Source organism: Sinohyriopsis cumingii, chromosome 16, assembly GCF_028554795.1.
Source record: "Sinohyriopsis cumingii isolate HCF-2022 chromosome 16, ASM2855479v2, whole genome shotgun sequence".
Lineage (NCBI taxonomy): Eukaryota > Metazoa > Mollusca > Bivalvia > Unionida > Unionidae > Sinohyriopsis > Sinohyriopsis cumingii.
In genome coordinates, this window is record NC_142976.1 from 83,899,535 (window position 1) to 83,914,457 (window position 14,923).

Below are 14,923 nucleotides of genomic sequence, written 5' to 3' on the forward strand. Positions count from 1 at the left end.
AGTTGGTTGATTTAGTTTGATTTGTTTTTAAATATTTTTTAACAATATATTAGGTGGAGGAAGAACCCCAAAAGACCACCAGCCTAAATTGGTTGATTGTGAGATGTGCAAGTGGTGTAAAAGCAAGCACCTTAGTACACTTGGGCACATGGAGCCTCTGTTGATTTGACGTTTATCTCCAACAGCCGAAGCAGACTTGAGATCTTGGGTTTCGGTAGATCATTATGGCCTTTACACCATTTTCAGATGAAGAGAATCTATATATGGCAGCCAGTTTTAATGCTAAGAAAATCCAAGTCCTTTTGAGACACCAAACACCACTTATGTAGAACCACTGACCTTCCACAAGTAACTGGCAGCATTCTTATTTACACACTGGAGGCAAGTAATCACATGACAAGCATTTTGTACCACTGCCATGGAAGCCCCTCAGATCTTTATCACAAGACTAGCATCTTATACCACTCTGCCATGAAAGCCCCACAGGCCATAGGTATAAGTCTCATATGAAAGACTAGAAGTGGGAGATAGAACCTGTGACAACTGGATTGAATGTGCAGAATGTTACTGCTAGGCCATCAGTGATGATGATGCTGCTGTTGACAATACAGTTAACTGCAATGAGTACTCTAGGGAAAATGATTCCTTGACTTTCATCCGTTTTTTAAAATCTAACTTATGATATAAAAATGTTTGACTTGCTATAATTTCTTTATAACTTTGTATTAGTCTTGCAACAAGGCATAAAAATAAGACATTGGTAACTGAAAAAGATGTTCTTACAAGAAATGATATAGTGTAAAAGTAGACAGAAATAATGCAACATCACTTCCACAGGCATCAGTGTTTTTTTCTTCTGACAAATCATATATTATAAGTTTACCAAAACATTTATTGAAAAAACAAGCAAGGAATCATAGAATCTGACCACACATTTAAAGCAATACAAGATTTAACTATTATTCTAATCAAAAGCAGCATGCCTGAGAGTATAGAAAAATAGCAAGACATAGTGATCACTTTAGTAAACACACAGTTTAGTAAGGATACAAATTCATGATTTCTGTATTAGTATAGAAATATCTATTATAAAATCTGTATTCATGGATGGTAAATTAGTAGGTATTAAGGGACTGATCAATGACATCTACAAATAATAAACCACCATGAAAATTTGTGATTTCACAGTATGAGAGACATACTTGGCTGACAGACAAACAAACAAAAGGACAAAAAAATTGATTATAATGAATGAATACAAATAAAAATATGGAGTAGATTATATGATCTGTAAGAATTCAGTAGATTGCCTCCAGCCAGCTGCTATTTAAATCGCTTCTGTCCCCAACCCAATATTAAAATCGCTTCTACCGCCCACTAACCCATAGCCAGAAATTATGTTTAAAAAATATGCTTCTGTAGGGAGCAGTGTTTTTCGATTAAAACACATCTGATGGTGGATCATAATTTTTTAAAATTGCTTCTGTTGTGGGTTGGCTGAATTTGAAAGTGCCTTCCCCGGGGGTGGGGTATATGTTTTACTGGAACAGCCCTGATGGATTTTTTCTGTATAATTTGAAGTATTATGCTTTAAAGTGTTTTTATTCCATTCCAGTTAAGTAATGCCTTTCATTATCACGATACATGGTGTACATGGTGATTATTTGGGACAAGAAGTAAAAATTCAGCATGCACCATGTTGGCACATGTACTAAGAGTCAATCAGTGAGTGTGCACTTGGATTCACAAACAATAACATGGTGGTATACATAGTTTGTATATGTGTACTGCAAAATTTTAATCACTGGGAAAATTACTTATTTTAATATTTTCTTGTTTTCAGATTATAGACTGAATCCCAGTCTGCAGACTTCTTGTAAAATGGACATAGACAAATTTTGTAAAGATGTTGTTAAAATTAACAAAGAGGACCAATCCATGGAGGGAGAAGTAATACAGTGTTTGAAGCAAAGATTTGTCAAAAAGGTACAGCAAAGTGTAATTGTCTTGTATTGATTATTCAGATTTTGATTACATCTGTGTAAGCATGGGGATGTATGGCATTGCTTGATTGACAGTGACAATGATTGTGGCATAAGCTTTAGTAGGCTATGTTAACTCTTTGTGTCCAGAAGTTTTGCCTTTGAAGACACTTCCATATAATGGACACCTGATTGTATTTGGAACTTTCAGGGAGCACCAATAAAAATCCTTTTATAATATGCTTTATATAGTTGACACCTGTCCAATGCAGACTTTTTTGGTCAACAAGGTGGTGTGTGAAGATTGCCTCTGTTACAGCTTGCCACAGGTACTTTTGAAAGTACATAGATTGTGTAGCCAGGTTGGTTTTGGCAGTTAACCAGTCAGTGGACAATGACAATTTTTCACTAGGTCTCATTACATCCCAGGTTTGCTTAACATTGATTTTATAACTGGTGCAATCTTGTTTCAGTTAGATTGAATGAACAGTTATGGTGATGGGCAACCTATCGATAAACAACACAGTGGCTCAGAATATCTTGTAAATTAAGTGGTTCAATTGTCACCATTAGACCAGTCCTTATCAGCTATGTTTGTGTGTCCTGTGAGAAGGCACTTCTCCCTACTTGTCTTGACATGATATGGTATGTTATAAAACAAAAAACCAAGCCTGTCTTTGATAATGTAAAGCGGTGTGGTCATAGTACCTGTTACAGCTGAGACAAAGGATTCTAAAAAAAATCTTAGTTCTTAGTGTGGGAAATGATTTCATGGGTTAAATAATAGATTTGATAGAACACAATCTAAAATGCAGCATTGAACAAGAAAATTATCAACTTTTTTTAAAACTTGTTAAATAATACAAGTACATGAAATAAGAATTTTGCGTTGACATTAATTTGTGAGTTCTTCAAAACTCTGATGAACAATTATTAAATAAAAATATGTTAATGGAGGAACAAGGAAATTCTCATTGTAACAGAATGTCTTTGTTGATGAAATTTAATTTAAAAAGGATTTTGTTTTGCACCTTTAATTTACCTGAAGAGTGTAATTTTCAAACATTTCCTTGAGAGCAGATGCTATCCAAGCGATGCACTGATGAGATATACGAGATCATCAAAGAAGCAGCAAAAGATTACAGACAAGACCCTGTCCTTGCCAAGGCTTGTAAAATGGAGGTAAGGGTTTAATTTCATGAAAGTTTAATTTCATTTATTTATATACTCGTGTTATTTGTCCTCAACAACTGCAAGTTTCTATGCAAGAGTAGGAAACACAAAGGAAAAGGTTCACCTTATCATCTAAACAGTTTCAAAATCTAGTCATAAATACATTTCATGGATAGGCTTGTGTTGTCATAAATTGTACAGTATCGATAAAAGTTCAGTTTGGTACCTCTGTGATGTCTTAGGCATATGCCAATGTCATGACACATAACAAAATGGTAGTAGAATGCTGAGAAATGCAAGTTTAGCCAGAAGTACACCTGTTGGGCAATATTTAACATAGAACACATGCATCTACCAATACAATATTTTGTCGTGTGGTAGTAAGGGCTGATATATATAAAAAATAAAGTTGAATGTTTGTTCTTTATTACTCTTCAAAAGATCATCAAACAATCACAAAAACAACAAAATGTTCAACATTTATAAAGTAAACTTGGAAGAAATTCTATAATTATTTAATCATAATTGCTTGAGAAATACCATATATACTCACATATAAGCCAAGTAATTTAAGGGAAAATTAAAGCTTGGAAGAAGGGAGGTCTGCTTATACATGGGACAAGGTCTAAACATAAGTTTTCTTGTTGACTACTGGTATAAATTGTTATTGTAGATCACTAAAGACAAGACCACACACTTAACCCAGGGCCTCCTGTACTATAATTCCATGTGAATATGACCGTCCTTTCAGATGGAGTAGCAATGACAAGATTTTCAATATGGCTGGACTTTTGAGTAGGCTTGTGTGTGGGTCATGCGCTTTTTAATGTTTTACCTGTTCAATTTGGGGGGCTTATGCACAAGTATATACAGCATTATTAAATTAGGTTTAGAGGTCTCTGTGTTTTATGTTATATCATTCATATGCTACTTAAGCAGAGATTTGAAATGTTGAAATCAAACTTTGAAGAATAATTTTAAATTATGTGTAAAGATTGATTTTGTTAAAGTATTTGTGTTCTTAAGTTTTTCTGTTTTTAAAGGATTCGTGGATTTTACCAAAGAAATCAATCGGATATGCTTTTTCTTCTGCTTCAGTAGTCATAGTGTACTTGTGTGAAGACATGAAGTGTACATGTTAAGTACTCCTTGTAATCTATATTTTTTTTATCAAAATGATGTAAATATGTTGAGTTGTGAACTTATTGGAAATAAAAAGCAAAATTGCTGTAGGGAATTTAAAGAAGGCAAAATAGAGATGTAGTTCAAATGAGTAGACCTACAGTAAAGAGCAATCTATCAAGAGAGATGTTCAGAATACATATTAATTGGATTCCACAAAAACTAGTCCAGGATTAATGTGAGATGAAGATGGGGGGCAGTTACATGAAAGAGGCAACTTTCTATTGGACATCAGCAGCATCTCCTTATTTTTAAATTAACAAATTGGCACAGAATTAGTTACTTCTCTTTTCATCCAGTTCGAGTGTTGTTGTCTGATAGATGCTTTAATCAGCCATTTGTTTGAATGAATACTATAGAATTATTGGAAACTATTTATGCTTCTGTCCAATTATTGATTAAGCAACTTGAATACCTGTCCAAAACTCACTTGTCTATGCATTTGTCCATTTATACTCTCAATCCACTCATCTGTTTGTCTGTGTATGGGCCCATTGATCATTTATCACCCATTTCTGAATGTCCTTCCATCCTTTTATTTGTCTACCTATCATTTCCTTCATCCTTATATTTGCAAGTTGCCTATCCATCTGATCACTTTTTGCCAGTTAGTCTCTATTCACCTCTTTGTCCGTCGATTCTCACTCACTCCCTGTCAATCCATTTCTATCTGCTCATTCATCTGATTTGTATCCATCTGTTGTGTTCATCTGCCAGAGGGCTAATCTCTTCTGTGGCCTCACAAGACTTAAAGGATCAGCAGTACTGATCCCTAGCTGCAGTACAGACCCCAACTAAACCAGCAAAGAATCACTTCCCAAACGCTTAAGTTATGGAACCAGCAGAACTCTCAGATCTAGTTTAAAACTCCTTGATGTCCATCTTTCTCATGATGAGGTGACCAGATGGGCCGGGGAGGAAATCTGCAGACTGTTCACCCTTACCTGAGGAGAGAGGCAACCATCCCTGGAGAGTTGTACAATCTATGCCAAGACCACCTCTTATGATGTCCAGTTGGTCCCAATTGAAAATGCTGTTTTCTGGACTTGGAGTTTTCACTAAAAGGTGTTTTTCTGTGTGATGTCTAGTTGGTCTTAAATGAAAATGATGCTGATCTGATATCAAATATGGCTATCACAGCAGCCATCTTTGAAAAATCTTATTTCTTCTCCTGAATGGAAAGTATTAGCATTTGGATTTTGCCAGAAGTCTTCTTATGGTGTCTAGTTGGTATTAAATCAAAGTGGCACCGATCTGACAGCTGGTATAGCCACAATTGGAGCCAGCTAGACAATTAGGTTCCAGATCCTCCTCCTAAATGGAAAGCCATATTGACATGTGATGTTCAGCAAAAGACTATGGTAACTATGATATCTAGTTGATCCTATATCAAAATGATGCTGATCTGACTTCAAGCAAGGCAGCCACATTGAACATATTGAAAATCATGTCACTGGTTCTCTTGAATGGATGATCATATCAACTTGTGGTTTTCACTATAGTCTTCAAATGGTGTCTAGTTTGTCCTAAATTAATTGTTTATGTTCATACATCCAATATGTTGGTTGCTACTTGTCACTTTAGGACATCAGAGATGGTTTCAACACTCACCAGACCGCTCCAGTGGCCTAGTTGTAAGAGCGTCCGCCTCCAATGCGGGAGGTTGTGGGTTTGATCCCTGGCCGAGTCATACCAAAGACTTAAAAAATGGTACTAACAGCTGCCTCACTTGGTACTCAGCATTAAGAGGTTAGTGTTATGACTGGTTGGACTGGTGTCATGATAATGTGACTGGGTGGGACATCATGCTACGTGTCTGCAACATGATGCTCCAGTGCTAGACTGCCACACTGCCGACATTGTAGCGATATGATTGAAATTTTTTTAAAGCTACGTCAAAAATCCAAATCAGACACACACAGTCAACACTCATCTGTTAAATGAAAGAAACAGTCTCATCATAAATTTCTGGGAATTCTTTCTGGATAACAGAGCATCAGTCCCTTTGAAGGACTCTTGTTTAGAGCATACTCCATCAAAATTGTCTTTGGTTGCTAAGATGTAGTGAACACATGTAAGATCGTTGTGTGTATCATATTAGGTCTTGTGGATGTTAATATCCTCTGTTTGATTTCAGATCTAAAGAACATTTCATTTAGATCAGATTTTTGTGTATAATTTCAGATGTAATAAACACCCAGATCTGCATATGTATTAGTTCATGTCCACTGAACACTCATGTTCAGTACTCACTGTTTTTCTCAGTGTATATGATTTCATAGCCAGTGAACACTCATGCTCATTTGTTTGTAGGATTTCACATCTAGTGAACACCCATGTTCAGTCCTCTTGTGCATGATTTCACAACCAATGAATGTGTTAGATCCCTTGTATATGATTGCAAATCAAATGAACACCCATGTACTTGTAAGATCTTTTGTTTTATATGATTTCAGATCCAGCAAACACCGTGTACATGTATAGACCTATTGTGTATGATTTTATGTCTAATGAACACTCATGTACATGCACAGACCTCTTGCTTATGATTTCAGAACTAATGGACACTCTTGTACATGTACAGACCTCTTGTGTATGATTTCAGATCTAACAAACACTTGTGAAAGATCTTCTGTATGTATCATTTCAGATCCAAATGTATTGTCCCGTGGAGCTTGAGAAGCTGGAAACAGACGGATATGATGGGGGACAGATTGAGGAATGTCTGAAGGAAAAGCTTTATGACAAAAAAATAAATCAGAGCTCTCGATGCTTCCAGGTGAGTTTATATTAAGTGGTTATCGCTGTTTTTTCTATACTTGATTCATTGTGACCCTGGGTGGCTGAGTGGTCCACAGCACTTGCCTTTACATGTCATTGACATCTCACCTGTCCAGGTGGGTTTGAATCTTTAGTTCAGCCAACATCAGAATGTGAGATAGCTTGCCCATTGGTGGTTCTTTCCGGTGTTATCAGCTGTTTTTTCCACATAATATACTGGCTGCCATGTATAACAAAAGTAAAAAAATATTTATATCAGATTTATGTAAGTATAAACAGGCCAAATTATGAAGCTAAAAGTTAAATTCCCAAAATAAAACTCAGAACCTTTCATCCTTTTTATAAATATTTTCATGGAGAATTTATATTTTTTATACTGTTGTATATTGAGGTCATTTTGCAAAATGAAGATGGTAGATTTGCAGCAGGAAAATACTGAACAAAGAAATAGGACTTCAAAGAGAGTGTGCTCGGTAATCTTTTTGAAGATTTACTTAATGACTGGATTGTAATGCTCCAACATGTACTTTGAAACTATTTTGTCCCTTGATCATTCATGATAGTAGGAACAGAGCCTTGAAATGAAATTTTAGAAAATCTTTTCTTTAATTTATAGCTGTATTGGTCATAGACCTAAAAAGCTTGTGTAATGGCCTTTCATCTAGTAGTGTTTTCATCACTCAGTATAAGTTTGTTATCACTACGTCTCCAAAAGTACAGTGGATTGATGCAAAACTTTACAAACACATTTCATCCCAGGGACCCCCTGGCGTAGTGGTCTGAAGCGTTTGCCTTTACCGATCACTGCCATCTCAGCTCTGCCCATGGGTTTGAGTTTCAGCCTATGTTGGTATCTGAGAAAGCAACCATAACTCCTGTGGGTAGTTCTTACTAAGATTTTCCCTGGTTCTTACTCCACCAGTTATACTGGTTGCCTTGCATAGCCTATCTTGCACTGAGAAATGGCATTAAACTTATAAAAAAAAAAACAGCATACATCCCATGGTCTTGTTGGGCCTAAATGAAAATGTGGCTCCTCATGAAAGTCTTGTTACACCTCACCTTCGCCAGCATTCTCTGAGAACAGGGAAGGGGTGGGTAATTCAGTTCATTCAAAGGGGCTGCAGGTTTTGTTCATCAGCAATCCTCTCCTCTCTCCTCCACCGTCCCACTTCACAGATGCACTGTCAGACCGGTAGAAGGATGCCTTCAACAGGAAATATGGTGGCTCATCAAAAGGTGGTGGAGCTTGCACAAATACCACAATCCCTAGGGCTTTATTCCGGCTGTTTCTTTTTGGGACAGCAAACAGTAAGTTGAGACCCATCGTCAACTAGAGTCACCTCAGCCAATTCAAATGGAAATGGCATGATCAATCTGCCTCTCCATTCGATGGGATGAGTATGTCATCGAGTCTCAAACAAACAAACGCATATTTACACATCCCTATCCACTTTGTGTCACATTTTCTATGTTTGTTCTTGCTGCAACACAGTTTATCAGTTCAGAGTTCTCCCTTAGGCCTCAACATCAACCCTTGGGCTTTTACCAGGATTATGGATTATGTCGTCACCCTGTTCCAATGGAGTCATCACCAATGATGGCACTGTACCTTTGTTGACATACTCCAGAAACATATGTTAATTCTCTGTTTTAGGTCATCCAGGCTTTCTAGGTAACTGGGAAAAGTCGGACCTGCATCCATTCCAGAAGTTTGTCCATCTGGACATGGAATTTTTAACTTACCAGAATCGAGTATGACTTCCTTATGTTCATGTAATAAGAATCATCAAGTTTGTGGAGTCTTTCCAGCAGGACTAGGATTTCAGCAAGAGAATACTTACCCAATAACATCACTTAAAACCCTCCCAATCACCGCAATATGCAATCATCCTTGTTAGTATCTCACTCAAATTTGGTAAATATAGTTTCAGTACTCAGCATTTGACAAGAAGAAATTGACTTGTCATGAATTCCTGGAAAGTCTTTTCATCCAGTAGATTATCCCTTTGAGTTTTCTGTATCGTTTTACACAAATCTAAAGCACTTTACTGGAGTTACCTTGACACTAATAACCTGCTTGTATTGCTGTGCCACAAAACAACCAAACATGATTAAAAATCTAATTTATTCCATTACATCTAGATCAGTGACATCTGACAGTTTCTTTCCTTTCTAATAACAGATTTTCCTCATGTTAATATCTGCTGCGACAGCTCATTTTATTCATCTTTTTTTCTTCCCTTAAAAAGTTTGTTTTCCCTCTTGAGTTATATTTATATATAAATTTTCCAATATATCATGTATTCACATGACAGCTTTGTCACAGTTGTTTAACTTCATTATTTCATGATCACTATATTATACATTCTGATTTATGCAGGAGGTGCTACGACTTTCTGTAGAAGTTAAAATAGATGTGAATATAGACCCTATACTGCATTCCACATGCCAGAATGATATCAACCGCTTCTGTGGAGATGTGCAGGCTGGAGAAGGCAGGCGTAAGTGGAGATTAGAATGTGAAAATTAATGTAGGAAAAAGTTGGGGAAATAGAGCATTGTAGATTCAGAAATAACTTTCGTGCAGAAAATATTACTTAAGTTTGAAATTTATTTAGTTATTTGTTTTAATGTACATTGACTGCCATTCAAGATTTGTTTTCCTCGATCTTTTATTTGTAACTTGACATTTGGCAATGTCTTACAATAAATATTTTCAAAGGCATAGATATTAGCATGTAGTAGTCTTAAAACTGGAGGAAAAAAAACTAGACATTTGTCTGTTGTAGTGTTATGGATAAATGGGAAGGAGCATACATGCCAACCATTACGCTCTTGGCATAATCATTACGATTTTTTTCATTAAATTACGCTTTACGCTTAAACGTATATGGATTACGCTTTTTCGGTATATCCACCTTCCAAAAAAATCAATTGTTTGTTTTCTCATTTTTATTAACATCCCATTAATCCCACAGACCATATTTTAGAAAAGATGGCTTCTACAGTATAAGAGTATGCTTGTCCGTGCACTTTCCTAACAGTATTATGTTCTATTTATAGCAACTATCCTATTACCCAGAAACATGCTGGTTCTACTTTAAAACTTTCGACCTTGTATTCTATTTATAGCAGCTGTATGGCTTAGTGAGGAGAGACCAGACTGGTTTTCAAATTTTTAATCTTTACTTGCAGATTCTTTTTTCTAATTTATATTTAGTACATAACCAGTCTATAGGTATTTGGCGCTAAAAAGTATAATTTATTTGAGTCAAAGCATGTATGAGAGCAAATCTCCTTTCAAATAATTTCACAGATGGATTAGAGAAAGGCCAAAAATAAACAAAACAAAAAAATAACAGAATACTCCAAACATGAGGACACGAGGGCAGCATCACATGACGTCTATTGCAGGCCATGTGGAAATAATTTTACTATTTGGCACTAAAAGTCTTCAGATGTATTCTAGTCGATGTTTGTGTTAGAGCACATATATTTTTTCAAAGAATTTCACAGGTGGATCAGAAAAAGACAAAAAAAACGAATCCTTCAAAGATGAATACATGAATGGCATAATACAGCGTTCCATTCTCGGGCAAAGGGTCTCGTATCGTTGCTTAAAATTGACCTGTCAAACATGTACTATATAGTACATGTATGACAGGTCAGTTTTAAGCAACGATGCAAGTCCCTGTTTTCTAGAGCAGCATCATGCTCATTGCAGTCTGTGCGGAAACGATTTTAATATTGGGCATGTTGGTAAATTTTATGTGGAGAAACACTTGAAAACAAAGAAATACATTGAATTAGCTCGTCTTACGAACTCCAATACTAAGGTAACTTCTTATCTGCAGCAGAACTAAAGTGCAGACATAAATGCTATAAATGCAGAGGTGTTATTTATCGAGTTCTTAATAGAAAGAAAATGAAGATCTTGCTATTGGTGCAGAAGCAAGAGAATTCATAGAACACAATTCTGCTCTAGGTGTGAACGTGTTTTATGATAATGTTAGAGATTACTATGCTACAGCCTGTGATTACATGCTCCAGAAATTCCCCTATGGAGATAAAGTGCTTTTAAATGCTTCAGTTGCTGATGTAAATGAGAGATGGTCAAAAAACTTCGAAAGTGTTAGATTCTTTGTCGAGAGATATCCCTTTCTATTACCATCCTTGTCTACCTTGGATCATCTGGAAGGAGAATTCCTGAAGTATAAAGTTGGGATTCTACCTGACAATATACTTAATGCAGATAGAGTTGATGTGCAGTGGCACCTTATTTCCCAGCTAAAAGACACAATCACTGGAAGATATAAATTTCCTCTTGTTTGTCAGGTTATGAAAGGAATATTGGTTCTTTACCATTCTAATGCTGACTGTGAGAGATTGTTCAGTATTGTTAACAAACATGAAAGTGAATTCAGATCCAGGCTCAGTAACCCAGTACTTTGTGCCTTACTGGTGTGCAAAACATTCATGGTCTCAGCTGGTACAAAGTGTTTTAAAATGCAACATGAAAATCTGTTGCTTTCTAAAGCTAAAAGTGCTACATATGAAAACTTGAAGCAGTAAAGGATGTTAAAAGACAAGAGGGGCAAATAAATCATTGTTCATTGAATTTGTAGCATGTTATATGTGGATTCCTCTTTTTCTGCTTGGATTCCTCTTTTTGTCCACTTGGATTACACTTTTTCCTCGTCAGGGGTATGAAGGAGGTGAGAAATATTTGCCATTTGATAAATCTTGTTTGGGATACAAATGAGCAGTATGTTCCTATTTCCTTGTGAAAAAAGGTACATTACTTCCCTAAAGAGCAGTCCCAATTAGCCTAATTGCTTGGAACATATGTGCTAAGTAGGACAACTTATTGATATTGATATTGATATAAAATATTCTCAGCATGTTTTTTATTTTTTAATGTTTTTCTAATTTCATGGTGTTTGTTTTTGTAATAATATTATTATATGTTTTTTTATCTTATAGGTGTTGTGTAATGTTGTAAAGCGCTTAAAGCTTAAAGTCCTCATTATTATTATTATTATTTCATTATATTCCATCATTTGTTTATTGGAAAAAGTTTAAAATTATTATACTTTTTCTAAGAAGTTAATTTTTCATGCAGCTCACTGTCATTATTTGGTAGTGTAGTAGTTGAGGTTCATAACAGATTACTGCATTGTGTAATGAATCAAAATATAACTAGAAAAACATGATGTACTGAACTTATACATGGGGGGGACCATATGTATCAAACAGCAGTATACCAAGAGTGATTGAAATTTTTCAAGTATTGTTTTACACAGAAAATAAAAATATGCACAAGGTTTTCATTTACCACATGTTCTCATATATTTAATATACCATTTTAGATGCATTGGTTTAACTTTGGTCTCATTGGGTTCATAGTGGTACCATGTTATAGCTGGAATCATATTAAAAATGAAGTGTGTTGTGATGATGGAGAGCTGTCTGAGACAGAGGTCATAATTTGATAAGAGCTTTTTCATAACAAATAATGCACAGGGGCCATGGAAGGATTTATTTTTATACAGTCCACTAGCTACATAATTCTAATTGGGTTTTTTTTTTCAACCCAAAAACTCTTACAAGCATTCTGGATTACCTCCACTAACCATATAAAATTAGTATGCAAATTAAAATATTTTTGTCCTTTAAGCAGCTTTCCCCACCCTCTGTCAACTCCCAACTACTGTTTCCTTAAAAAAACTTTGACAGCAGCTGATCTTCATGAACAGCTAAGTTTGGTATACTACTTGTTCCTCCTGCAAAATTGCAAAATCAGGATTCATTCACATTGAAAAAACACTGCCAAATTATTTGCATTATGCAGTCTTTGAATTAATGTATTTGTAATGTGATTTCAATAAGAGTATATTTCAAGGATTACTTGACTGGACCTATATTAACTAATTTGTGATATCTTTTTGACATTGAACAGTCTATTTTCCCCACAAATTTGCCAAAAGATTTTGGAATGAGTTTAAAGTATCTTGAATTGTTATTAAACTTCAAATTGGGGTGGATTTTTTATGTTGTTGTTGTAGTTGTTTACTTGTGAACACTTTAAGTTTTACAGTGTTGTTTTAAATGTATTTCAATAGTTAGGCAGATATACTATTAATATATTTATATCAGTATAAAAAATTTAATTATAAGGACATGTAAGTAATTTGATTATCAAAAATTGTATATATTGTTTGTAAAACCTATCAAATAATCCAAATACTGTAGTATTATTTTTTTTCACCGGGCTCAATTTTCATGGTTTTGTATTTAAAAAAAGGCATTCTCGTGGGTACTTAAATCTGTAGTTTTGCCTGACAAAGTTTGCATATTAGTAGCTTTTTAATTGCATGGTTTAACCTCTACAAATATCCAAAATCAAGAATACAAAAGAAAAAAACTATGCCGACGCAAATGGCGGTTACTTTAATGTTTAAAACAATACTGCCACCTGCATGAGCACAAATCAAAGACCTGTCAAGTTCAATACATACACTGTGCTTTTGACCAAGTGAGTAACATCAGTCAAAACAGACGCAGCAAACAACACTAAAACAATACTTCCTTCTCTATGAGCACAAATAAAATACCTGTCAAGATTAATCACTTTCGCCATATTTTTGTTTGAGTGCTCAACATCAAAGGAAGCTGATGCAGCCAACAACACTAGGCCAATCGGTTATTAAAATACATATGAATGATCTCTTACTTTAACTACTATCCATCAAGTTTCACCATCAGTACTTTTCTGACAATCATGGTGTTAACACAGTGGCTTCAGAGTGGTAAAATTCAACTTAGACATGTGCATTGAAACAATATAAAATGATTTATACTTCTTGTTGTATCAAATGCTAGTAGCTGTGTTGATCTCTAGGATTGAAACACTGTAAGAAAAATGGGATGGGGGTGTCATCATCCTACGTGGCTCATTTTAGTTGGGGATTTAAATTTGTGGCTCAGGGCAACAATAAAAGCCACAAAAATTGGTCCCCCCATGAAAATTGATGATACTGCATTATTTGGAAACACATGTATTCAGAATTGTAAAAGTCTCTGTAGTCCTGGTCCAAAGTCTGCACACAGTCTGGTATGGCATTTTTTCCTTACATTAGATTGGTGGGAATAATTATATGTAAGATTATCAGTTTGTGGAGTCTAGTTAACTTCTGACATTATGTTTCAAGACAAATAGTTGCCATGAAAAGCTTTCCTACAAAGATGGGATTTTTTTACATACAAGTCAAATTATTGTTGATAGTCAATGTCAGTTCCTAGCAGTTGAGAATTTCTTCACAATCATTTACATTACTGTTTATCTTAAGTACAGGCTTCATATTGAATGTCTTTCTACCCACAGCTAGTGCTTGAAACTTTGAAGTTTCAGCTTGCATTTTGTCAGCCATGAACCGGTCAGTCAGAAGGTTGGACTCGATTGGAAGTATGATTTCACATATTTTGCTAGTATTGTTTACAGTATTTGTACTTTCAAAAAGCATGATTGTATCTTGACCATCTGAACATTTATTAGTATGTCATCAAGCCAAACCTAAACTACATTGATCATATCAATTGAAATTCAGATATTTCCAGCCAGTGAGCTCCATGAATTACAAATATTGATGGATAACTTTGATTCATCCGTAAGTATATTTTTTTTTCTATTCCCAGAAATGACATGCCTTCTTTCAATTCAAGAAGATCGTCCAGCAAAATTGAGCAGAGAGTGTTTAAAACTGTTACAGCAGAGAAAAGAACTCTGGGAATTGTCAGCCAAA

At 35.3% G+C, this 14,923-nt stretch overlaps 1 protein-coding gene across 1 annotated transcript in view; it reads left to right on the forward strand.

Annotated features, from left to right (window-relative positions):
* The window catches only part of LOC149780916 (Golgi apparatus protein 1-like), a 220,331-nt gene that overhangs the window by 179,707 nt on the left and 25,701 nt on the right, over positions 1–14,923 (forward strand). Inside the window, exons 20-24 of the mRNA XM_089938010.1 lie at positions 1,844–1,986; positions 3,063–3,164; positions 6,988–7,116; positions 9,502–9,622; positions 14,817–14,923. Coding sequence (XP_089794136.1) covers positions 1,844–1,986; positions 3,063–3,164; positions 6,988–7,116; positions 9,502–9,622; positions 14,817–14,923 — 602 coding nt within the window. The remainder of the gene's footprint in view (positions 1–1,843; positions 1,987–3,062; positions 3,165–6,987; positions 7,117–9,501; positions 9,623–14,816) is intronic.